This window comes from Neopelma chrysocephalum, unplaced genomic scaffold, assembly GCF_003984885.1.
Source record: "Neopelma chrysocephalum unplaced genomic scaffold, ASM398488v2 Primary Assembly neopelma1_89, whole genome shotgun sequence".
NCBI classification, from domain to species: Eukaryota; Metazoa; Chordata; class Aves; order Passeriformes; family Pipridae; genus Neopelma; species Neopelma chrysocephalum.
The window spans coordinates 1,526,088-1,552,024 of record NW_020897751.1 but is presented as its reverse complement, the minus strand read 5'-3'; the positions used below and the strand labels follow the sequence as shown (position 1 = coordinate 1,552,024).

Here is a 25,937-nt window from a genome sequence, read left to right as displayed (position 1 = left end):
CAAGTTTTCTTTTAGTCCTTTGCCAAAATCTAAAATATTTGCATTTAACATGACAACTTCTAAAAAACACATTAAGAAAGCCAATTACATAAAGAAGCAAAACTAAAACCTCAGTTCAGTATCAAATGTCGTAATTCTGAGCAAAAAGGTAATGAATTCTTTCTCAGGCTGCTTAGAGCCACTCAGCATTTCCGTGGTGCTTGGCTTTTTCTCTTGTCTCTTGTTTGTTTGTTTTAAATCTGCAGTTAGGACATGTGTGGAGGCCTCAGGCTCAAACTGCTGAAGGTGGTTTCTCTTTCTTTGTCCCAGAGCCAAACTCCATGAATTACATCCCAGCTGATACATTAGAATTGTTCTTTATTTAATCCTCCCGTTGGGCAGACTGTAGTTTCAAGGTATGTGTAGTAGCTGAATGTGTGAGGGGAAGGATTGTCCTCATCACCTGAATTTTGCTGGGAGAGAATCTCTCTCATTTATGGGATGTGCCCATGAAGAAAACCTGCCCTTGATGCTGAATTCTCCAAGGGTGGCACTGCTGCAACGCCAGCATCAAATCCTCAAAGCTCAGCACCTCTTAAGTAGAGAACTTTTAAGACTGAAGAGCCAGAATGGGAAGGTTTCCATGTTTAGTGCTGTGTGTTGGCTGTGGGACAGTGGGAGGTGTGCAGAGATGAGCATGAGAAATCATTGGGCTACACACATTCGGGGTGAATCAACCCAAAAATTGAATTTAAGTACCCAAATCCCACTTTAGAGCTCATAGACCCCTAACAGATGCTGTTGAGCAGATCATTACATCACTGGTGAAATATTAGACAAATAGGGCCTCATTTTGTGGTGTGCAGCAAAAGTGCAGGTGTTTAGTCATCCACAGTATAAACCCCACAAAGGCTTTATATGGCTACAATTATTTGGGGTGTTCCCTAAGCACAGAGAGTGGACATCACACAGGAGCTCCATTTTAAACATGTATTTCACTGTATGAGAAGCATCTGGGAGGGGGGTCATGGCAATCAGCTCTTCACTGGTGAGAAACACCCTCTTTCTCATTCTGGAAAGTTAAGTTGCAAAGTTTACAAAAACTAGTTTTATTTACATATGATGCAACCTTTGTGCTCCTGTTGTGTTTTTTTCTGTTTGGTTGTTGTTGTTGTTGTTGTTGTTGTTTTATTTTTTGTTTGTTTGTTTTTTGTTTGTTGGTTGGTTTTAATAGCCTTTGTTAAAAAATTATTCCATTAGACCAGGAAAGAAGCTGTACCAGGGAAGTTCTGTCCCGCTGAGGTGTCTGGGTGCTGAAGGGGGAATGGTTTTCAACCTGAAGAGGAGAGTTTTAGATTAGATGTTGGGAAGGAATTGTTCCCTGGGAGGATGGGGAGGCCCTGGCACAGGTTGCCCAGAGAAGCTGGGGCTGCCCCTGGATCCCTGGAAGTGTCCCAGGCCAGGTTGGAGGGGGCTTGGAGCAACCTGGGCTAGTGGAAAGTGTCCCTGCCCATGGCAGGGGGTGGAACTGGATGATCTTTCAGGTCCCTTCCAACCCAAACCATTCCATGATTCCATGGTACTGCAGTTCTGCAGCCCTACAAAGTATTAGAACCAATATAGTAGTTGGTAACAAGTTGAGAATATATAATGATATATATTTATATGTATAATTTGCCCCTTATTAGCTTGTCTGATTTGGTCAATCAGGGTCTAACATGACCCTGGATATATCTCTTATCCTTTTATCATCAGCATGATGGGGCCAAGTTCTGAGCAGGAGCAGAGGTGGCATCAGTGGGAATCTCTTCCCTGCAGAGCTGGAATGGAGCCACGGTGTTAGCACCACTCACCCCCCTTCCAGAGCTGTTCTACCTCAGTTCCAGCCATGAACTGCAGGAAACCTCCCTTTTAAGAGGCAGGGCAAATGGATAAGTAGCTGTCTCCTCTGAGTAATATCAGTAGTGTTTGGGCATTGTGATTTTTTAATTATGAAGTAGGAAAGGCCTGCTGGGATCCCAGGAATGGGGGAAATGTTGCTTTAGGCAAATCATGGTTCTTTAACCTGTTTTAGGAGCACAAGTTTGGCACATTTATACACGTGAATTCATTCTTGTTTCTCTCTCATATTAAGTGCCAGCACTGTCCTATTATCCTACTTCCTTACAGGCACCATGGCCTTGCTTCCCATTTCCCACTGAACGTTTCTCTCTGACTGACTGCAGGGAAGTCTGGCTGATAATGTTTATCCAGAAGCAATTCCCCCCTCTGTGGAGAGCTTTAATTCCTTCCTGGAAACAGATGGTGTTGTTTTGACCTTTGCCTTTCTGTCACAGTAGATCCTTGTGCTCTATTGAGTGAATGGGTATTTTATATCTTTTGGGCACTTCTTTTTTCCTCCTAATCATGGCCACACAAAACTCTTAGAGAAGTATCAGCATCTCAAAACCTGGTGTGGTGCTGTTTTTAAGAAAGCTGAGTTCCAAATTTAATTAGAATTACTTATATTATGCTTTTAATCTGCAATATCGTGCTTTTAATCTGCAATTAAGAGTAATAAGCTTCTCCTCAGACCTTCTTTCTCTGAAGATTGTTGTAGGCAATATAGAAACTAAATACAGCGTTCCCCAAGTGGGTTTTGAAAAGCCACAGATCATCTTCTGATGATAAATCTTCATTTTGGTTGTTCATTAGTTTTATATTATATAGGTGACAGCATTAATTTAATGCTGATAATCAATTCCATGTGCTGAATATTAATAGGAAACTTTAGAGATGGTGATATTAAAGAATTAAAAGGACTTCTACTCTGTTCTTATTAGTTACTAGGTGTAATTAGAGACTTCCCTTAGACTGCTGTCTGTGTACTAGGCCAAGCCTAACATAAATTTGAGCATTTACCCTTTCCTTCTTAAAAAATGTAATAAAAATAATCCAACCTTATCCTTAAGAATAATGCCAAGGCCTAAAAGACCAAAACAATTCTAATTTTCTGACACAAAATGTGAAAATAGACAATTTGATAGACATAAGTGCATTTGTCATGCCCAGGAATGGCTCCAAGAAAATGAATTAAAACAACAACAAATTCCCAATAAGATCAGAAGCACAAAGCCTGTGGCAAAATTGCAAAAAAAAAAAAGATAGCAGAAAAAAACCCAAAAACATTTAACTCCCCCCTGCTGAGCAAATGTTAGGAAGTGAGTAATTTTAATAACAATGTTGGTACAAGGAATTAGTAATAGAAGCTGCAGGGCAATTCCCAGCAAGTCCTGAGTGGATATGGGAAGTCCAGGAGTAGGAGAGAAGTTGTTTCACTGCCTGAGCAGATGTGGGAGGTGACAGAGTCTCCCTGGGGATGGTCTCTGTGGGTCTCTGGGACAGCAGGGAAGGGCAGGACCTCTCTCCCAACTCCCCTGTTTCCCTTTGCTGAGTCCCACTGGATGCACTGGCTCTCTGGCTCTTGGGGGTCTCTCCTCATCCATTTGCAATCTAAAGCAAGGAAAGCTCCCAAAGCTTCCCAGCCTTTCTCATGCAATGATCCCTGTGGCCAGAGCCAATCCAAAGAAAAACGTATTTGGTGTTATAGATACGGATTTCTTTTCATGCCAGTTCTAATTGCATTCTCTTTTCACCCCTCCCCAGCAAGAATGGCCATGTGCATCTTTGTGTAGGTTCACAGAATTCTACTAACTGGTTTTTTTTCTTTTTCTGACTTCTAGGCGAGGATATGCACAGCAAGAGGTAAGGCTGCACCTGATTACCTTTAAAATATTCATTACACCAACATGGTTGTCCCACACAGTGTTTGAGTGTGGGCAGCAGGTCCATGGGGGGGATTCTCCCCCTCTGCTCTGCCCTGGTGAGGCCCCACCTGGGTCACTGTGCACAGTTCTGGTGTCCCCAGCATCAGAAGGACATGGAATTGTTGGAGCAAGTCCAGAGGAGGCCACCAAGTTGCTGAGGGGACTGGAGCACCTCCCCTGTGGAGACAGGCTGGGAGAGCTGGGAATGTTCAGCCTGGAGAGGAGAAGGTTGTGTGGAGACCTCACAGCACCTTCCAGGGTCTGAAGGGGCTACAGGGAAACAGGAGAGGGACTGTTCATTGGGAACTGGAGGGACAGGACAAGGGGGAATGGCTTCAAACTGAAAGAGGGGAAATTTAGGTTGGATATTGGGAAGGAATTGTTCCCTGTGAGGGTGGGGAGGCCCTGGCACAGGTTGCCCAGAGAAGCTGTGGCTGCCCCTGGATCCCTGGAAGTGTCCAAGGTCAGGTTGGATGGGGCTTGGAGCAACCTGGGCTAGTGGAAGGTGTCCCTGCCCATGGCAGGGGGTGGGACTGGATGGGCTTTAAGGTCCCTTCCAACCCAAACCATTCCATGATTCACTGTTGGGAAACTCACGGCAACTGAGTGCTTTGGATGCCAGAAATATAAAGTGAATCAAAAAGTTGATGAGACATAAATTCCCTGGGGACTGATATCCCACATGGCACAGGTGTGACATCCAGGCTGGAAGATTGCTGCTTAACAAGGTGCCAGAAGCAGTTTCCCAAGGAATTCCCTCCACACTTGCTGTGTTTTCCAAAGTCACACCTAATCCTCTGCTAAGAGTCAGGAACTGGGCTACTCACACCTCCCCTGCAGCTCACTGGACTCTGTTGCTCTTGCAGCAGCATTTTCTTCAGCAATGAATAACAGGGAGAAGAGTTTCCTTCAGAACAATCTCATTTAGTAATTGGGAAGATCCCCAAAAATACCTTTCTGTCATAAAGGTTGATATTTACTGATTTTCTTCTTCCCTTTGCAGAGCTGGTTCGTGTCTCTTAGTTCAGTTACAGAATTTAGTCCTCTTGGCCTCTGATAGAAGTCCTTGAGTTAAATATTTTAGAGAATCACCCCATAAACTGAGGATTTGAGTTTATATTAGGCAAAGGAAATGGTGGACTGTAAAGGGATTTTAGTACATGAGGTGCTTGGCAGTGTTCTCACAGGGAGGATCCAGTGACTGCCATAAAAAACCTCTGAAGGACCCGTGGTTTTAGCATTTATTTCCACTCTTAAGCACCAAAGACCTGTACTTTAACTGTTACTGCCTAATTAACCCCTTTCTCATTTTCTTTTGTAGCAACAGCAGTTGCTGAGACCTTCTCTTCTCAGACCAGAGGTATCACTATTTTTCATTTTTTTTTTATTATTCTCTAAGTTTTTAAATGGCTTTTACATCATTTCCTGATAAAAACCTGTCCGTCTCAGGTAATTTTTCCCCCAGCTCTTAGATAAAAAGGAAAGTTCTGGCATTGTAACCCTATTTATGTTATTATAATTAAATATCCTAAATTTACTGCATCTTGGTATTTTCAAGGCCGGGTTGGATGGGGCTTGGAGCAACCTGGGCTAGTGGAAGGTGTCCCTACCCATGGCAGGGGGTTGGAACTGGATGAGCTTTACTGTCCCTTCCAACCCAAAGCACTCTGGGATTCTGTGGTTTTCCCCATGAGCATCTTTCAGTGACTGCCATGGACTTCCTCACGCAGACTGAAAATTTTCCCAGTTCCAGGTTTACAGACAGAGAAATTTCCTTGCTCTCCCACTGCAGTCTGATTTTTTTCCCATGTCAGTCAGCTGCTGATTGATTCCTGTCCCTGGAGCTGAGCTGAGGGACTGGAAGCATCAAAACGCTGCTGGGAAGGGCAGAGGCAGCTCTGGATTACAAACCTTTCTGTTTCAAACCTTTCAGACCCAGAGTTGTTTCCAGAATAAGCAATAGAGCAAATGTGAGATGTTGCTATCGTGTGATACAGACTAGGGATGGTTTCTGCAGTCATTAGAAGTAATTACATCATAAGTAATAATAATATTGGTAATTGCATTTGTGCCTTTTCCATCAGACATCGCTGTGTTTGACTGTTTGCACTCACTCAGTGTTTCTCTTTTACAGGAGCTCAGTATGGAGTCTGGAATTGATCCAGGGCAGGAATACTATGGGCAAGATTACTACAGTTATGAGCATGGGTATATTTTCATTTTCCCTATTTATTTCTGAAAATGCTGCTTTTCCAGGCTGCTGATGTTTATTATTACAGCAGTTAATCGGGAGGCTTTCCTTCACCTCAGGATTACTTTAATCTTTGTGTCCACAAAAGCATGCACTGACAAGAAAAGTCTTTCCAGAAGTTAAGGGGGTGTTTGATAACTCCTTGTTTCTTTAGCAATCTCATTATTCCGCTTGCCGAGCGTACACCCACCTATCACGCTGCTTTTACATTTGTGGTTTGGTTATTTCGTGTGTTTCTGCTGTCTTGGAGATTAATTCCCATCACCTCGTCCCCTTCTGAGTTCAGGAATTAATCCTGTCTGCTCTCTGTTCCCAGCCAGCATCTGGCCTTTTAAATTTCCCTCGAAAAAACATCATCCTGCCTTGTTCTGATAAAGCCCATTTGGCTGCAAGTACCTCAGGGGTGCTGGCCTTACAAGGGATTCTCCAGAACTGATCCCAGGGGACCTGCTCTTTCATTCCACAGTTACAAAAAAGATCCCCCAAGAAATCAGGTGGATGGAAGGAAGGTCATTGCACTTGGGGAGTTCTTGACTGACCCCAGAGACCTCACCATTCAGGTCCGGTCGTAACAACTTGTGGCCAGTTGGAATGAAAAGAGGTTTGGGAGTGTGTTGCCACTAAGGAAAAAGGAATAATTATCTTCTCAAGGTAGAGAGAAAGGAGAGGAGAGATGTTTTCATCCCTTTGGGATGTGAGCGTGTGCACATCGACAGCCAGGCCAGGGAGGGGATTGTCCCACTCTGCTCTGACCTCAAATATTGGGGCAGTTTGGGGCACCCCAGTATAAGAAAGATATTGAGCCATTAGAGAGTGTCCAGAGGAGGCAACGAGGATGGGGAAGGGCCTTGATTTGAAGCTGTGTGAGGACACTGAGGGCACTTGGTGTGTTCAGCTGGAGGAGAGGAGACTGAGGGGAGACCTCACTGCAGTTCCACCTTCCTGAGGAGGGACAGGGACTGAGCTCTGCTCTGAGGGGACCAGGGAAGCACCCAGGGAATGGCTGGAGCTGGGACAGGGCAGGGTCAGGTTGGATCTCAGGAAAAGGTTCTTCCCCCAGAGGGTGGTTGGGCACTGCCCAGGCTCCCCAGGGCAGTGGGCACAGCCCCAAGGCTGCCAGAGCTGCAGGAGGGTTTGGATGATCCTCTGGGGCACAGGGGGTGACTTTTGGGGATGATCCTGTGCAGGGCTGAGGGTTAGACTGGATGATCCTTGTGGGTCCCTCCCAGCTCAGCTGATCCTGTGATGTGTGATTTGTTGCTGTGTGGTGGGACAGGGCTGTGCTGGTGCTCACGGGGGTGTCTCTGGCAGGTACGAGCTGCCGCAGTACGGGAGCCGCCGCCGGCTGCTGTCCCCGGCGGGGATGTACGACGAGTACGGGGAGGTGGTGGTGGAGAGCGACGGTGGCTACTACTACAGTCCCCATGGACCCGCAGCTGAAGAGGTGAGAGGCTCTGGTGTGCTGAGCCTGCCTCTGCAGCAGGATGAAGCACCACCAAACCTTGTCAGATGTACGTTGTTATTGATTAGATCAATGTTCCTCGCATGCTGAGCATTGTCTCATTTCTGATGATCCCTAAAAGTTTGTGTCAGCACCTCTTTCCCTTTTTCTAGAAACAGAAGGGAATTACCAGGTTTCTTTGAATATGCACATCTATTTTTCTCCTCAATGTAGATTTTCAGTTCAAAGAAGAATCCACGTAGCCTTAGGTAATTCCATTTTATGTCATTAACCAAATGAGGAGACCTTCTGATGTGTGAAGGGGCTACAGGGAAGCTGGAGAGGGACTGTTCATCAGGAACTGGAGTGACAGGACAAGGGGGAATGGCTTCACAGTCAGAGAGGGGAAATTTAAGTGAGATATATGGAAAAAATTCTTTACTCAGAGGGTGGTGAGGCCCTGGCACAGGTTGCCCAGAGAAGCTGGGGCTGCCCCTGGAACCCTGGAAGTGTCCAAGGCCAGGTTGGACGGGGCTTGGAGCAACCTGGGCTAGTGGGAGGTGTCCCTGCCCATGGCAGGGGGTGGAACTGGATGATCTTTAAGGTCCAACCCAAACCATTGTGTGTTGCAATGATTCTGTTACTAATATTCCACCTAAAACTGATGAATTTCCACTGAGCAAAGCAGTACCTGAACTCATTATCATAAATTTCACAACTAAATGTAAAAAAAATTTAAAATGCCTGTGGCAACTAGAAGAAAGTGGAAGTAAAGATTCCTTTAAAAAAATAATCTAATTTTCATGAATCCTAGACTCTTAATCCATTATTAAATGAGAAGAAATAACATTCCTGGGCCAGTATTTTTCCCTGTTGCAGAGTAAGGTAGTTGTGCACTTGCAACCTATTCTACAAGTAAAACTTTCCTCATAACTTTGGTAAAAAAACCATTCTATAACAGGTAAGTTAGTTTTGCTGCTGGGAAAAAAAATGGTGTGTTTGTTCCTACTGACTCATTTTAGGGTACAGGCTTTGGCTATAACTGTCTTTCAAATGGTAATCAATTAATTTTCGTGATTTGCAGGGGATGAGTCAAGTCAGAGGTGCTCCGAGCAGAGGGATAAGCCAGGCAGCAGGGGCTCAAATAGCAGCTAGACCTTTAGGTGGTGGGATGGACCCAAGGCGTGGTCCTGGACCATATAGGACCAGCCAGGGCAAAAGGAGACTGAAAGCAGTGATGCATGTGAGTCGTGTGGCAGTCAGTGCTCACAAACCCGTGGGAAGAGCCGAGTCCGCTCGTTCCCGATGGAAGAAGGCAAAGATATTCCCGATGATCCTGCAGAAGGTGAAGGGCAGTAGGAAAGATTCCAGCTATGCCAAGCTGATGTCAGCTCGCCAAGCAGATGGAGACAAAAGCATGATCATCAAGGGAAGCTACTTCCAGAAATCCACAGATGACAGACCTTCCATGAGGAAACTAAACCACGTGTTAAAGCGCATCAGCGTCGCCAGGAAACTTCAGGAGCCTCTTGGCAAGGATTTGGCGCGGGGAGAGGAGGAGTCTGAAAGAGAGGAAGCAAAATCGGGAGTTTCAATAAGTATCACAGCGGAGAGTGAGCAGGAGGAGAGTGATTATGAGAAGAAGAAGAGGAGGAGACACACCTCAGATGAGTCATCCGAGAAGAGCAGCAGCTCCGGCTCGGAGTCAGAAGACAAAGACTACTTGAAAATAACTCTGGACCAAGATGAAGCCACAGAAAGCACCGTGGACTCGGATGAAGAAACTGAGCAGGATTTGGGGGATTCTGAGGATGACTCTGAGTCCAGCTCCAGCAGTGAGTCGGAGGAGGACTCCTCTGAAGAGGATGATGACGAGGAAGACTCGGACAGCGATGAGGACAGTAGCCTGTCAAAGAGCTCATCCACACGAAGTTCCTACAGCAGATCAGGGACCAGCGAGTCCAGCAGCCTCAGGAGCACTGAAATGTCCAGTATAAAAAGCAGGGGAGGGAGCTCTCATGGCAGAGGAAGACGCTCCAGCCAGAAATCCAGCAGCTCTACTGCATCAAGCAGTGACAGGGAGACGAGCTACAGGAAAGCTTCAGGATCCAGCTACAAGAGCAAAACCTCCTCTGCCAGCGTCGGGATAGAAGACACCATAGAAGAGGTGTCAGAAGAAGAGGAAGAAGCAGATGAGACAGCAGATAGTTCAAGCAAGGCAGTTTCTAAAACATCTGCAAAACCTGGAGAGGGCAAGAAAGGAAAATCAGCTGCCAGTGGTGAGGAGAGCGAGGAGGAGAGCGCAGAAGAGGCTGACACAGATGGTAGTGACAGGGAGGAAACTCTCAGTAAGAATGAATCTTCTGGCCTAGAAAGTGAAATCAGTGGGATTTCCAAAGGTCCCAACGTGAAAAGAGTGAAAAAGGGAAAAAAGGTGTCCAAGGAACAGAGTCAGTCTCAGTCAGGTGAGAGCCTGGAGACTGGAGTCACGGAGTCGGAGGCTGCGGGGGATTCCACGTCCTTCTAAAGAGGAGTGACAGTAGGTGCATGGTTTGCAGTGAGCAGTGGGTTTGTTTGCTGTGCCTTCTGTGTGGTCTTTCTACTGACTAGGGATAGCCAAAGAGAAAAGGGCAGAGCTTATTGATTCAGCTTTTGACTGTCTTAAGGATGGAACTGTAGAAAACCAAACCGTCTGAGAGGAATATATGTGTTTTAGATAGATATATATCTATATATACACACACACTATATATAAATACTTAGTGATTCATGGTGGATAAAGATTAACTTTTGTGGAGCAATGGCAGGAAGAAGTGCTTTATTTTCCTGCTGATTTCCATAATATAGATGAAGGTGCATTGTGATGATTCTTAGGTTTATTCCTTTTGCATCACACACGTCATGAAGCAAAGGAAGGTCATGTTTTGCAGTGGCTGTGACGGAGCTCACCGAACCTGAGGGCACAAACCCCGTGTTCATGCATGGGTCTGACACAAAAGGGAACCCTCAGGAAGGAAGTGGGGCAAAACATGGGATTCAGGGGAGAACTCGAATGATGAGGATGAAAAAATTTTAAAATCACATATATTTTCACCTCATGATCCCCTACTATACGTTTGCTCATCTTCAGGTGAGTTCTCTGCTGGCAATGTCAGCCCTGTTTGGAGGGAGGACAAGGGAAACTGCAGCAAAGAAAGGCTCCCAAAACTGCAGAGTATAACTGGGAGAGCTGGGATTGAACTGGTTCTGGATGGTGGGATTCAGTTTGCAAACACCAGTGATGCACCAGACAGGGGTGCAGAGGGAGGGGCACCCAGTGAGCTGGGTCAGGAAAGGAAGTGGATCACATTTCCCGGCTTCCTACCTAACAGTACAGTGATTTAATTTCATTTTATTTAAATATCTAGTTGAACTGGATTCAGGATCACTTGCCTGCTCCTCTGCATTCCCATACAGCACAACTGTGTAGCTGCACAGGGTGTTTCAGCAGGACTCCTGTTTAAACCAGGCAGTCTTTTCATCCAGCAGAATATGAAGAAAATTGCATGGCTTTACCAGGAACAATGGGAATAGGCATCAGAGTCCCAATTTGTACCGAGTGTGACTTCTCAAAAGCTTAAGGATAATCACCACCCCTTTGTGCCTTGCATGATTTTCTTTCTCTAAAAACTGTCTTTTTTTCAGGTTCATGTGTGTTTTGCAGTGGGAGTTAACTGATGGTATCTGCTGATAGTGTTTGCATCATTAATTCAGGAAGGGTAGGAGCTCGTTTCAGTGTACTGCAAGGAGGCATTTATTTTAAAAAGATCAATTATAATTAAAATAAGTAGTGGGGTTTGTGTAATCACTCTGTGGTAATCACTATTAGTACAAAGTCTCGGCAGCGTGGAAATTGTTTGCATTAGTTCTCAAAAAAAAAAAAAAGATATAAATTAGATAAAATCTGAAGTCTTGTTTCTCCACCATTTTCCATTAAATAGCCAAGCATCTCCATTGATTCCACCAGACTGGAACTGGCACAGAGCCTTATATTGAGCCCTTCTTTTCATAGCCAGCCAATTTTGCCAACGTCGTGCCTGAGAATTTCCCTTGTGGAGGTCCCGAGCTTTCCTCTGCTCGATGTGTTGTGCATATAAAGCAGAGCTGCTCAGTGCCATTCCTGCACTGAATCCACAATGGACTCACGGAAGAAAACTTCTAAGGCCTTCCCAGAACTTACACATTAGAGTGGTTTCTTGAAAGTGTTGCCTCCACAGCAGCTTCCTCCTCAGTGCCTTCCAGTTCCCGTGCACAGCCCAAGTTAGGAAAAATTGATATGAGTTATTAATTAATTAACAGATAGAAAAAGGGCAGGGAAGTGTAAGAAGTGGCAGGGGAGAGATGTAATGACTTTTCTGTTTCTCGTCAAACAGTGGGCCAAAAAGAAAAGGATCAAGTTGATAGTGGACCCGGAGTACGAGACCAGCTCCACGGGAGAGGACAGCGCTCCCGACTCGGGCCAGAGGAACCGGCTCGGCAACCCCAGCGTGCAGCCCAACGTCAACGGGAACATCTACATCGCCCAGAACGGCTCCGTGGTCAGGACCCGGCGCGTCGGCCTCGGCAATAATTTGAAGGCCACGTCTCCGGTGAGGCTGGGGAAGCAGTTCAAGAAACTGGACAAGCTGGCGGTGACGCACGAGGAGAGCGTCCCGCTGAACACGTTGTCAAAGGGACCTGCTCCCAGTGACAAAATGAACACAAGACCTTGCAGTGTCTCCTTTGCTGCCTCTACTATAGGGGCCGAAAATATAGTCACAAAGCCCGGGGGGTCCAAAATGAAAAGCACAGAAGAGCAGGAATCAGTTGTCGACCACGAGGACGTCAAAGAGCCCTTGGAGTCGCACAGTGAACACACACAGTCAGACGAGGAGGAGCTCTGGATGGGCCCTTGGAACAACCTTCACATACCAATGACGAAACTGTGATTTTAGTTCCTTTTTTTATTTTCATTTTTACTTCGGTTTATAATAAACTGTGCTTTTTATTGTCACCCAGGGGAGATGTCCGAGGTTTGTGTTGTGCACATCCGTTGTCTACGAACGACACGCTTTAAAAGTCTCCAAACACAATTTGCACTCACATTTGTACCGAATAATTGTCCTCCCCACCAGCTCTTTTGACAGGCTCCCATTTCACTAAACAATCCTGGGTTTAAATTAATGAGTTCTTTTGGATCTGGATTTCTTGTTTTAATAAACAGTAAACTACTAATAAATGCACAGCACCATTTGGTTCACTTTTCAGACAGTTCTATACCTGCCTAGCTTGTTTTTCTGTATGGTACTTGTGGCTATACTGTTTAGATTTGGAAATTGTCTATTTATGTTCGAGATTTATTATCCAGAGCTCTGCATTCTGAACTCAGAGTAATAAATTAAAAATAAATCCATGGAAGTCAACGGAGCAAATCCTCGGCTGGCTTAAATTTGAGTAACAATTCCAGAGTCGATAGGGATAGAGCAGTTCGTGCAAACAGAGCACCTCGCTCAGTGCCCAGCTGGAAAACTTACAGAGTTCCTGAGGTTACAGCACTTGCCACGTAGAAAAGTAGAACAGAAAATGAAATCAGATAAAAATTGCAAAGAGGAAGGAAATGTGTAGCAATTAATCATATTCAGAGCTACCTGGCCGTGGTTTGTTCATTTTCTTCTGTAAATGAGCTCGTTCCAATTTTCTTCTCCAGTCAATTTTTCATCTTTTCATCTCTTCCCACATCAGTTCTGTTTGCTTCTTTCTACGGTCTTTAGCTGCAGTTTTTATGCTCTGTCAGTAATTGTCATCCTATGGCTATATTCCCACGAAATAAGCCGGGATGATACACGAGCCTGGGTGATAGAAGTAGGCATTAAAGAGTAATTAATAGGAAGGGGATGGATCCATTTCCAAGCCCAGCTGGCTGTTGGGTTGAGCGGTGCAATCACCATTCCACTCCCATATAGTGGTGAACATAAACCTGCTGAAAAGACAAATGGATGGCAGGGGGAAGGGGATAAAAAGGGAATATTTTATGAGGGTAATATGCACAGACAGATCTGTGAAGGGCACAGGGTGTCAGAACACACACACACAGTCATTTCCCAAACTTTCAGTGCACATTACTTGGAAAATACACACCATAAATTTGGGCACGTGCTCCTAATTTCTGTTTGTACCTCAGAGTAACAAGTTGTCGTGTCACAGCTTGAACAGGGAGCTGAGAAACGCCCCTGGTTGTAGTCACCAATACCCAAAAGGCATTGATATAGAGCAAAGTATTTCTTCTCCAATATGATATAAGACAGAAAAAGTGTCCTGTTGTGTTGTGCCAACTTTTTTTCAGCATAAGATCCAACTAGTTGAGAGAATAATACGGATTGTTCTGGAAAGATTGGAAGAGTCAACACGTGCAATCAGTAAGGAAGCGATTGATGTCTTTGTTCTTCCCCTGTTCTACAGCTGAAGCTTCACCACAAGATGTGGGTGGGGATGGTTCTGCTCTGGCAGGAAATGGACTTGTGCTGCTGTGCTCGTGTTTGCTGCCCCTTTTCCACAGGTTCTCCTCCTCCAGATCCCTCGGGACGTGTGTCTTTAGGAGCCGTTCGCATGTTCTGCCGATGTGTAAACGTGACCTTTCTGTCAAATACCTCCTTCTCGAGCTGAGGTTTCTGACCAAATATTTTGAGCAATGGTGCTTGTTTTTAGGCATGAGAAATGCAATGTAGCCTATCACACACAAGGGAAAAAAAAAAAACAAAAACCACCGGGTGTTTCTTTTTCTTAACTCTTTTATCTTGGCATATTTGCACTTGGGACCTAACAAAAAAACCCAGCTGTTTGGAATTTAGCTGGAGGCTGGACATACACATAAGACTGATGGAAGAAAGAAAAAAAAAATCTATTCTTTGAAATAACTAGTAAAATGTTCTATTTTAATCCTGTTTAAGATACTGTTATTATTTCACTCCCTGATTTTTGTTGCAGAGTCTGTCAGCTTTGTTCTTACTAATACTTCAATGTGCTTTGGAGAGAATTTTCTCCCTGCTCTCAATTTTCTGAGGGAAAACCAAGTTGTTTCTTTATTTCTAGAGACTCAGAACTCTACCAGCTGTAGCTCTGAGAAGGATCCTCAGGCTGGACACTGGTGGTCAGTAGTGCTGTCTGTGCTTCTCAGAGGCAAAACCCCTCAACACTGTCTCCTTTGTGCTGTCCAAGCACTCAGAACCTTTCCCACAATGCAGAGAGCATAAAAAATTCCACTTTTTCAGCAGTGGGGGCTGTGTTATCTGAAATTTTAGCTCGATTGTAGCTAAACTTTCCAAAGCACTGTTGGCTTTGTAAAATCTTTCACGCGTGGGTGGGAGGAGGTGGGTGTTTTTGTTTTTTTTTTTATTTTCTATGGATGTAATCCTGTAAATTAATACAGAATTCACAGCTTTGCTTTCTGGGGATGCCACACTGACAGAGTGATCCAGTCAAAAAAGCCACTCCAACTGTCCCCTTGGGAAGCCAAGCATCAGGAATGGCTTTGGATACAGTAAGTGGAATAACAGATCTGTGTCTGGGGATATAATTTACAGCTATTTAACCACTGGAATTTGTCAAGCTGAGGCAAAGCACGAGCAGCTTCCCCTGGGTGGCAGAACTGCTCGCTGGCTGATGGATCAAGGTGATAATCATCAACCCTGCCATTGATTTAATTTGGACACTCCTCCAAGCAGGCACTGAGGATTTTGAGGTTTAGCCCAGCACCTGCTATGGTTTCACTGTGAGGAAGATTCCAGTGACCAGTTGTGGGGCTGTGTAATTCCCACTGGGAGGCAGGACAAGGAGAGCCAGGTGGAAAATAGAAATAATTTTGGTTTCTCCTTTCTGTATATACTATGATGGGCAAGACTATAAAGCCCCACAGTTGTATCAGGGACCTGTTGGGAAGCTTAAAATATTTCTGTATTAGCGGTGGGTAGTCCTTGCACCCAGGATTTGGTGTGGGGGCAAGGACAGTGGGGTGGTGGAGGGTGACATGTGTCTCTGTCCTGGTGCCTTCTGCTGCCAGAGATGTCCCAGCACATTCACTCAGCATCTCCCCACCACAGGCTGAATCCTTCCAGAACTTTCTCCTGTAGCTGGAAAACTTACCCAGTCACCAAAATGGAAAAGTGCTTGGGGAAAAAAAAACAGTGAATTTTTAGCAATGGGAGAACAACATCTTGAGAGAAATTTCAGCTTATATGGTGGACAGATACATAGTGGGAATGGGCTGTTTTGGACCAGTCACAACCTGCTGACCCCCCAAATGCTGCACGAAGAAATGGGACTTGAAGACACACCTGAAGGACGGGGCCATCCAGGGGGACCTGGACAAGCTCGAGCAGTGGCCCCTGGGAATCTCAGGAGGTTTAACAAGGCCAAGTGCTGGTGTTGCCCCTTGGTCAGGAGAACCCCCAGGATCAATCCAGGCTGGGGATGAGCAGATGGAGCAGCCCTGGGAGAAGGCCCTGGGGGTGCTGGTGGGGCAGAGGCTGGACCTGCCCCGGCCCAGAAACCCCCCGTGCCCTGGGCTGATCCCCCAGCGTGGGCAGCAGGGCAGGGGGGGATTCTGCCCCTCTGCCCCTCAGGGGAGACCCCCCTGCAGAGCTGCTCCAGCCCTGGGAACAGCCCAGCAAGGACATGGAGCTGCTGGAGCCAGTCCAGAGGAGGAACCAAGAGGATCAGAGGGCTGGAGCAGCTCTGCTGGGAGGAAAGGCTGGGAGAGTTGGGATTGTTCAGCCTGGAGAGGAGAAGCTTTGGGGTGACCCAATTGTGACCTTCCAGGGCCTGAAGGGGATGACAAGAAACATGGAGAGAGACTATTTCCAAGAGCCCAGAGTGTCAGGACAAGGGGGAATGGCTTCCCACTGCCAGAGGGCAGAGTTAGATTGGATATTGGGAAGAAGTTGTTCCCTGTGAGGGTGGGGAGGCCCTGGCCCAGGTTGCCCAGAGAAGCTGTGGCTGCCCCTGGATCCCTGGAAGTGTCCAAGGCCAGGTTGGACAGGATTTGGAGCAACCTGGGCTAGTGGGAGGTGTCCCTGCCCATGGCAGGGGGTGGAACTGGATGATCTTTCAGGTCCCTTCCAACCCAAACCATTTCTGTTTCTGTGTTTCTAAGTTACCATTGACTGTCTCATGGTTTATAGCCTGTGAAAGACTTACATTTATTACAGAGTATTGATAAACCTCAAGGTCTGATAAACCCAAAGAAGGTGCAGTTTCTCAGATGAATTTTGAAGGCAGCTGGTGCTCAAAAGCCCATCAGGCGAGGACTGAGGAGTGGTGCCTTTTTTCTTTATTACTGGAAGAGGAGAGTTTCAGTCATTTCCCTGTGTGGAGTGGGAGCAGTGATCCCAGCTGATCACATGATAAAGCTGTAGCAGGGAGCTGGATCAATAGTGTAGCAACAACATGAGCAGAATTGGGTAATTCACTCATAGCGTAACAAAAGCCAGGCTTTGAGGGTGGCACAGCTGGAGTGGAGTTTATCTTTCTGGCAATGATTGTTGCAGTTTATCTTTCTGGCAATGATTGTTGCTCTTTACAGGATAAAATTGTATTGATCCTTTCACTATCGCCCAGCAGGAGCAACTCCAACCCTGCTCCCAGCCCCACCCAACCTGGCCTTGGACACTTCCAGGGATTCACAGCTTCTCTGGGCAACCTGTGCCAGGGCCTCCCCACCCTCACAGGGGAGAATCCCTTCCCGATATCCCCCCTAACCCTGCCCTCTGGCAGTTTGAGGCACTGTGGGCAGAAAGGGGATGTTGCACAGACCTGTTGGTTTTAACCAATATTTGGCTTTCAGGAGGTCCTGTTGAAACTCTGGCTCTGGACAGGCTGGTCTTGCTTGGAGGGGAAAACAGCTGGTAAGTTGTTTGTGCTGGATTCAGCTGGATTTGGGAAAGGGACAATGTGTGTGCAGTGGCTGTTTCACAGCTTTTCACAGAGCAAAGACAAGATCCTACATCAAACCATTAAAAATCTTTGTCTTTGCCTTCACAGCTCTGCTGAAGTGCTTAAAGAATAGAAAAACATCACCTTTTTAGGGCCACAAAGCTAAAATTAACCTTTTTTAGGGTATGCCACCCTAGATTTTGTCCTCTGCTCCCAGAAGACTGTGGACATGGTACCAAGGGCAGGATCAGGGCTTACCTGTTTGCAGGGCAGGTGTTCCCTGCAGCCCTGTGGGTGATGGAGAAGCCCAGCCAGAGGTTCTGAGGGTGATTTTGGGGGAGCCAGGGACAGGATAATTACAGAGAAGGGCAGCTTTGGTGCAGAACTGAATGTTGTGTGATGATGGAGGGAGGTTTAGTTCTGTTTCAAGAGCTTAGGGAGAATCATAACACCCAAGTTTACAGAAATGCTGCTTTGCTGTGATTATTTTTGGTATCTGAGAAAGAATTATTTCCTCAGTAAAGGTCACCAGGGGAAGTTGCATTAAGGTCAGTATTTAATCTGATTAATGTTTCACAGGTAGAAAGATGATTACTTTCTAATGTATTGTATTTCAGACATTAGACAGCATTGCCCTCCCAGCATTCACAAAGAGCTCCTTTATTCTAATTTGTTGCCTCAGAGATGTGGGTGAGAGGCTGTTTTAATGAAAAAGGGAAGTGCAGTTTTTAAATACATAAAATCCTGAGCAGGGTCTGCCCTGATTTAGCATCACACAAAGGGAGAGGGAGTAAACAAAGTGGTGAATGCTGATTAATCACCACGGTTTAAACGAGGAACACGAAGTCTAAGGGGTAAACCCAAAACTTTATACCATCAGCAAGCCAAGTGAGAATAATAAGTGTTTGTCTCTTCCATCAGTTTAATCTGCTGATACACATTTTTGCCTTGCAGACTGAAAATTCTGTGTAGTGACACTTACCAATATGCAAAAATTAATGGAGTCTGAGGATGTGAATTCTGAGGAGGCACCAGGGCACAAACCTTGAAAGACCTTCCCTGTGTGGTGAAACAGGGGTTGGGGGTGGGACTGTAAGGCCAGGAGAAGCACAGGAAGGGGAGGGATGCCCCCAGGTCTCACATTCAGAACTGTACTCGGCTGATCCAATGCTTCCTTCTTAATTTCCTTGCCAAAGGTGAGGAAGGGCAGGAGAACCAGGACTCTGCCCAGGGCATGGAGAGATACAGGGCACCACGCTGGGCACGGGGCTGCCCAGACTAATTAAGCTGCCAAGATGACAAATCACAGTCCAGAGCTGAGGAACAGCCGTGCCCTGGCTGGCCAGGGGTTTGCTCTCCTCGTGCACATCCACAGACACCCTCCCGTGCTCCTTCTCCATCTCTGAATGTGAGCCATGGCACAGAATATTGCATAAAACAGATCTTCCTGTTAAAACAGGCTGTGGAGAGACTGCTGGAAATGAAAGGTGGATATTCTGATTATGAATGGGGAGGATGTGCCATGGCTGTGAGGGAACACAGCACACAGGCTGGAGGTGCAGCTCCATCGAAGCCAGAGCGTGTTTCTAACCCCACTGTGAGGGCAACACAACAAAACAGCCCCTTGTGCCAAAGGTGTTTGGGGTAGCAGGAGGCAAAGTGCTCAGCTGGATCTCTGCAAAGGCAATCAGGGAAATCCCATGGATTTCAGCAGCTGCTCTGGTTCTGTTCCCAACCTCCTCAATAACCTCCACGTCCTCAGACTAATGAAGACATAGATGCTAAAGGAAAAGAGGATAAAAAGAGCAGACAGCAAAGCTCCTGAGGTTTAGGCAGTGAAAACACCCCATCTGCTGCAAGGAATCACCTTGAATCCTTGTGCTTCCTTCCCAGCATCCATGCACCTCGTGTTGCAGGAGGGAAGGGAGGGCAAAACTCGCTTTTTAGGGATTTAAAGGGAGAAGTGTAGAAATGAATGTAGAAATGGGCTGTGTTATACATTCCAGTGCTCTTGGTTCAGCCTCCAGAGAAAATATCACAGATTCATGGAATGGTTTGGGCTGGAAGGGACCTATGAGACCATCTCATCCCACCCCCTGCCATGGGCAGGGACACCTTCCACTAGCCCAGGTTGGTCCAAGCCCCATCCAACCTGGCCTTGGACACTTGTAAATATGTTCTCTTGTTACAGTTTGGAGGCAATGACATCTAATAAATCATGTGAGGCAGGAGCTGTGGGCAGCACCCTGAGCACAGGTAAGTGTGAAAGTGCCTCTGCCACATCTGGGAGGGGAGAGCTTTCCTGAATTTTAGACTTTTTTTGCTGATTTATAGACTCCTTATAGAAATTTTTCCTAAAAAAGGGCAGGAAGAGAGTCTGGTCTTGATACTTGGGGTATCCTAATACCAGGGTAATCAGTCCCATGATGTCACAGGGAGGCTCTGAAGGGATAGTACTGACCTTAAGTCCTTCTTGAGGAAACTTCCAGCTTTGGCAAAAAGAAAAAGGGGCTGCATTTGCCAGTTGAAAACAAACCATCTCCCAGAATTCCATAAACTGGCATGGAATATTTTTCCCACGTGCTGGATTTTGTGCTGTAGCAGCTGAGGGCCTGTTGCCTGCATCTGGCTCAGGTAAGTGCCCAAGCACAACTTGCCCACTGAGCCTTTCCCTGCAGATCATTAGGAATGCAGGGATTCCTTTTGGACAGGGGCTGTAGGTTGCCAGGATGACATCCTTGATTCCCATCCTTCATGGCTTCTCCTCCAAGAATCATACCCCCTTTCTCTTGCCAACTGTTTTCTTTTCTTAGGGACAAATGGAAAATATTCCTGCACTGTTTGTTGCTGTTGTTGCTGCTGAAATGCAGGTTTCTGGTTGCATTTAAAAATATGAGGAAGTGGGTTTTCCAGAGAACTGGAGGGTGTCCCTGCCCATGGCAGGGGGTTGGAGTGAGGTGATCTTTAAGGTTCCTTCCAACCCAAACTGCTCTGTGTCTCTGGGATTCTAAGAACAGACCACCCAGGGGCAAATTTTGACATCAATTCTTACACAGCCTTAGCAAAGGGGATTTCTGTGAGGTCATTTCATATGAGGTTGTGGCTCTTATTACTGATACATATTTTAGAAGCTTTAATAATACATGAAAATATAAGTGACTATTAGAAGTCCTTTTATTCAAGCAGCAAAATGCTGCATGGATTTATAAAAGAAGTCTCTCTGAAATAGAAATAACAATGAAATAACTACAAGGAGGCTTGGTTTGAACCTGGTGTAGTGGAAGGTGTCCCTGCCCATGGCAGGGAGTTGGAACAAGATGAGCTTTAAGGCCCTTCCAACCCAAACTCTTCTGTAATTTTATGATTTCTGTGATTCTAAACCTCCCCTGACACCTCTTCATGTTCTCACAGAACAGCAGTGGTGTGTGAGTTTAGTTGGTCTTTAATCCCTCTCCATCTTTCTATAAAAGGTTTGATTTTATATATAAATGAAAAAACAAAAGGTCTGGTCAGGTCTGGGGAGATCCCATTTACAGTTGAATACAGCTCAGTGTGGCTGAACTGAAGAGGAAAATACAATCCCCAAACCAAGCATTTGTTCTCTTTCCTACCCTACATTAAATTAGAACTTGCAGAGTTTCCTTTTGGGAAAGTACAGGAAAGAAATGTTTTGAGTTTTACAGCCCTGGTTAATAACACCTTTCCAGAATCATCTTTGTAGCTGAACCCAGAGAAAGGAGTGTAAGTTTAGATCTCATGGCATCACTAAAATCTCCAAAGCCAACCAACCAAAATTTCTGCATAGAAATAGAATGGAATATCCTGAGTTGGAAGGGATCCACAAGGATCATCGAGTCCAACTCCTGCTCCTGCCCAGGACCACCCCGAGAATCTTACAGCACTGCTTCTCATTAACTTGGAATCCCAAAGGCAGACTGAAAGCAACAGAAATTCAGAAATTTCAGGGGTTCAAGTTCTTCTCAAACTTACTGTTTTATTTACAGGCTTGACTGGGCTTGTTGTATTTGGCAAAGAGCCCTGTTCTCCACAGCCATGCCCGTGTCCTTTGGGGAGTGCTCACTGCAGCATCACTGCACCGATGTGCATCCCTACCCCAGACACCTGGGCAAAATTAGCCCATCAATAATTAGTTTTCCAGCAGTTGTGAGACACTAATTAGTTCTCCTAAGATTTGAAGACCTCTTTTTTTTTTTTTTTTAATAATGTCCTTGTCACGCTCCTGTTTTCAGTTTTATTTCCTAGGGAAACAACACTGGCATGAGTGCAATGTCCACCCACCTGCCAGGATAATTCCCAATCATTTCTGAACCAAATGACCCATTTCATCCCAATTTGATGGAAGAGTAGGAAATTAATCAAATTTCCACAAGCTTCAAGAGAACTGACAGCTGGATAGAGGAAAGTATGAAGCAAATAGATGCTTCTGTGGCCTCAGAGGAAGGTGAGAATTCAGCTCTTGCCTCTCTACTTGGCCACAAGCAGATGATCAGCCAGGACATTCATGGTTCTTCCATGACCATTGGGATGTCCTGGTGAACTTGGGAAGCCTGATGTGGCTGTGGTGTGGGCAGCAGAGGGATGGATGAGGGAAATCTCACGCTGGGACTCCTGGTGGGCAACCAGCTGTCCCTGCCCAGCTGTGTGTCCTGGGGACAGGGAGGGCAGTGGGATCCTGGGGGGCACCAGGAGAGCGTTGGCAGCAGGGCAGGGAGGGGATCCTGCCCCTCTGCCCAGCCCTGGGCAGGCACATCTGCAGGGCTGGGTCCAGCTCGGGCTCCTCAGCACAGCAGGGACAGGGAGCTCCTGCAGCGGGGCCAGCGCAGGCTGCGGAGATGCCCAAGGGATGGAGCAGCTCTGGGAGCAGCAAAGGCTGAGGGAGCTGGGGCTGTTCAGCCTCCAGAGCAGACCCTGAGAGGGGCCCTCAGCCATGGCTGCAGGGGCTGCAGGGAGGGGGCAGAGGATGGAGCAGGCTCTGCTCGGGGGGGCCCAGCAATGGCACAGGAGGAACGGGCAGGAACTGATGCCCAGGAAGTTGCAGCTGGACAGGAGGAAGAACTTCTTGGCTGGGCAGTGACCCAGCCCTGAAGAGAGAGCAGAGAGGGGGTGGAGTGTCCTCCCTGGGGCTATTCCAGAGCTGTCTGGACAAACTCCTGTGCCGTGTGCTCTGGGCTGGCCCTGCTGGAGCAGGGAGGTGGCACCAGATGCCCACTGTGGTCCCTTCCAGCCTGACCCATCCTGGGATCCTGTGAAAGGGAAATACTTCCCTTGCTCCTGGTGCAAGTTACTTTCTTTTCCTACTGTTGTGCACATCTGAAAGCCCATTAAAGACCAGAAAGCTCAGCTGTGGTTGTACATCCAGCAGGAGATGGGATGTGCCCATTGCTGCTGCACTTTGCCTGGCAGAACATTCCAAACACTGTCCTCCAGCAGAAAAAAAAACAAAAAACCCTTTGACTTTTGGTTTTAGATAGTGTTTTGAAGATATAAAAGCAATTTAATGTGTTGAGTAAGAACAATTATTTGCTCTCTTATAATGAGAATTATGACAGCTGTGTAATCTGAGTTTTCTCCCCACTAAAATGAAGCTCTTAATTAAAACGATAATGTCTCTTTGGAGAAGCTTTTAAAGTAGCTGTGAGGTCACCTCCACCTTTGTTTGAAGTGGCAGATCATTCTCAGTTCCATTTTAGTCCCTATCTGCCCTGACTTTCACCATAAACCCACCACCTCCCACTAAACGAAGCTGAGTTTCAATTAGAGTTTTCAATTAGAGATACTCAAGGTTTCTCTTCCATTTTAGCCAAGAAAGGCACTGTACAGGGACTTCAGGGGGATAGTTATTGACTATTATATTAACTTCCTAGACACTGATAGTTATTGACCCTGTTATATCCATTTCCTTAAAGGTAGAGGGAACAGAGCTTGTGTTTTTAAATCTTGATTTGATCTCCACCTCTGCCAATGCCTGGCTCCTGCCCTGGGTGTGCCTTGGCAGCCCCCCAGGTTCTCCCAGCCCTAGAGTGCAGTCAGTGGGTCCTATAATACATAATCTATGAGTGGGCAGTGTTTCAGTTTGGAATTTCTGTCTAAAGTGCATCAACCAAGTCTCTTAAGTTGTTAATAAGAATTAAGAGGATATTTGCAGCATCAAACCAGGAGCTGGAAGGAGCCAGGGCAGCAGCTGGACATGAACGCCAACTGATACCTCTGAATGAATTTTGCAGATTAACAGATTAAAAATTTAAAGCCTAAAATGGGATTTGCAAATGCAGCAGCAGAACAGATTTACTCCTCTTTTCCCTCTTCCCTGAAATTCCTTTCCCCCTCTAAAGTTGTAGGAGAGTCCCCCTTGTGGTACAGGCCAGAAAAGCAGGACTGTGATTTTACCTGGTCGAATTTTCCCACCTGGTCGAATTTTCCCACCTGATCTGCAAGTTAAGTCACAGAATCATCCCAGAAGGGTTTGGGTTGGAAGGGACCTCAAAGCTCATCTCATCCCACCCCCTGCCATGGGCAGGAACACCTTCCACTAGCCCAGGTTGCTCCAAGCCCCGTCCAACCTGGCCTTGGACACTTCCAGGGATTAGGATTACCTGTTTCATAGACTTTTTCACCTGTTTCCACCCCCCTGTGCTTCCTGCAGGTCAGTCTCCCCTTTTCTCCGTGTGAGCACAGGATAAAACCTCTAGATGACCAAAAGCCTTTCTCCCAGCCCAAGTTATTTGGCAGGATATGGGAGAGGAGGGATAAAACAGAGACAGACTCTCTGTGCTAATGCTTCTTTCTCCAGGAAACAGCTCATTTGGCACTTGGGTGCCTGACATAGCCCTGGCACAGCTGCCCAGGGCAGGGGAGGAGTCCCCATCCCTGGGGGGGTTTAAAAGCCATGTGGATGTTGCTCTTGGGGACAGGGGTCAGTGGTGGGCTGGGCAGTGCTGGGGGATGGTTGGACTCGATGATCTCAGAGCTCTTTTCCAACCTGAATGGTTCTGTGAGATCATTTTGGTGTGACAAACCTTGTATTCAAGCCAGCAGCATTTACAACCACTTTTACCATTATCATTGATTTTCCGTGTACCACCGAGTCCATTTCCTGTGTTAAAGTTTATTTAATTAAATGAGAATGTGCTGAAAGTTGTGTGTGTTCCCTCCTTAAACACACTGAGCTCCTCACCTCTGTGTTTGCCTTGTTGCAGTTCATTATCCACGAGGCTGCAGCAGACGAGGGCTGGGTTAATAGTTACTCACCAGCTCATCCCAAGCCAAGAGGCCCATTCCCAAAAGGATGCAGGTAAACTAAAGTAGTGGAAATCTATAAATCTTAGAATGGCCTGGGTTGGAAGGGATTTAAAGCTCATCTTTGTCCACTCCCCTGCCATGGGCAGGGACACCTCCCACTATCCCAAGTTGCTCCAAGCCCCGAAGAGCAACAAGGCTGGGGAAGGGACTGGAGCACAAGTGCTGTGAGGAGAGGCTGAGGGAGCTGGGGGGGCTCAGCCTGGAGAAGAGGAGGCTCAGGGGAGACCTCCTCACTCTCTACAACTCCCTGACAGGAGGGGGGAGCCAGGTGGGGGTCGGGCTCTTCTCCCAGGCAGTGATCAGTAAGACAAAAAGGCTCTGTCTTAAGCTGTGCCAGGGGAGGTTTAGGTTGGAAATTAGGAAGAAATTCTTTCCAGAGAGGGTGCTCAGCCATTGGAATGGGCTGCCCAGGGAGGGGGTGGATTCTCCATCCCTGGAGGTGTTTAAGGTGAGACTGGATGTGGCATCAGTGCCATGGGCTGGGAACCACGGTGGGGTTGGATCAAGGGTTGGACTGGATGATCTCGGAGGTCCCTTCCAGCCCAGCTGATTCTGTGATTCTGTGATCCAACGAGGTGCAGGTGAGATGTGGGCATTGAGCTCCTGCTCAGAGCACCTCTCACCTGTGCTGTGGAGTCTCAGGGAGTTAAAATGAGCAATGAGACCTTCACACCTCCCCAGAGAGCTCTGCAGGCCACAGCTTGGGGGAGTTGTCTTAGGTGCCCCTACATTTAGTGGCAATTTTTTTGGTAAAGATTTGCATTCTGGAATGGATATTCCTCATTTTCATTGCAGAGACAGGACATTCCTGGTTTGCCTGAGGCAAAAAGCCAAACTAGGCTTTATTTGGGGATATAACCAGGTTGGGAAGTTGAAGTAGCCTTTGGATAAAGCATGAAAGTCCAAGATGCTTGGGATTGGGAAGATGAGGGGTGATCTACACCCCACACCCAACTTCTGAGCCCTCCTTTTGCTCAGCTGTGCTGGAAAACAAAGCCAGTAAAACCAGTCAGCTCTTGGGAACGGGGTGAGAGTTTGTTGGGTGAAGGTTTTCCCAGACAAGAAAGCCCTAAGGAGGATAATCCCGGTGGAAAACCGAAGAGAGAGATTTTTTCGGTCCGGTTTAGAGGTCCCTTAATGGCCAGAAATGGTTTCTGGGCTATCCCCAACCAGTGTCGCTGGTCTGTGCAGTGTG

The 25,937-nt window shown here is 46.6% G+C and overlaps 1 protein-coding gene across 11 annotated transcripts in view; it reads left to right on the top strand.

The window, feature by feature from the left end:
• The window catches only part of PCDH15 (protocadherin related 15), a 526,100-nt gene extending 513,585 nt beyond the window's left edge, over positions 1-12,515 (top strand). For 5 of the 11 annotated variants that reach the window (XM_027692924.1, XM_027692923.1, XM_027692922.1 and 2 more), the window contains 6 exons: positions 3,702-3,723; positions 5,107-5,145; positions 5,920-5,993; positions 7,348-7,480; positions 8,562-9,942; positions 11,890-12,515. In XM_027692924.1, coding sequence (XP_027548725.1) covers positions 3,702-3,723; positions 5,107-5,145; positions 5,920-5,993; positions 7,348-7,480; positions 8,562-9,942; positions 11,890-12,086 — 1,846 coding nt within the window. In that variant the 3' untranslated portion in view covers positions 12,087-12,515. Of the gene's footprint in view, positions 1-3,701; positions 3,724-5,106; positions 5,146-5,919; positions 5,994-7,347; positions 7,481-8,561; positions 10,017-11,889 lie in introns of all 11 variants that reach the window. The other 6 variants (XM_027692933.1, XM_027692932.1, XM_027692931.1 and 3 more) reach the window with 4 other exon arrangements.
• Positions 12,516-25,937: the final 13,422 nt, after the last annotated feature.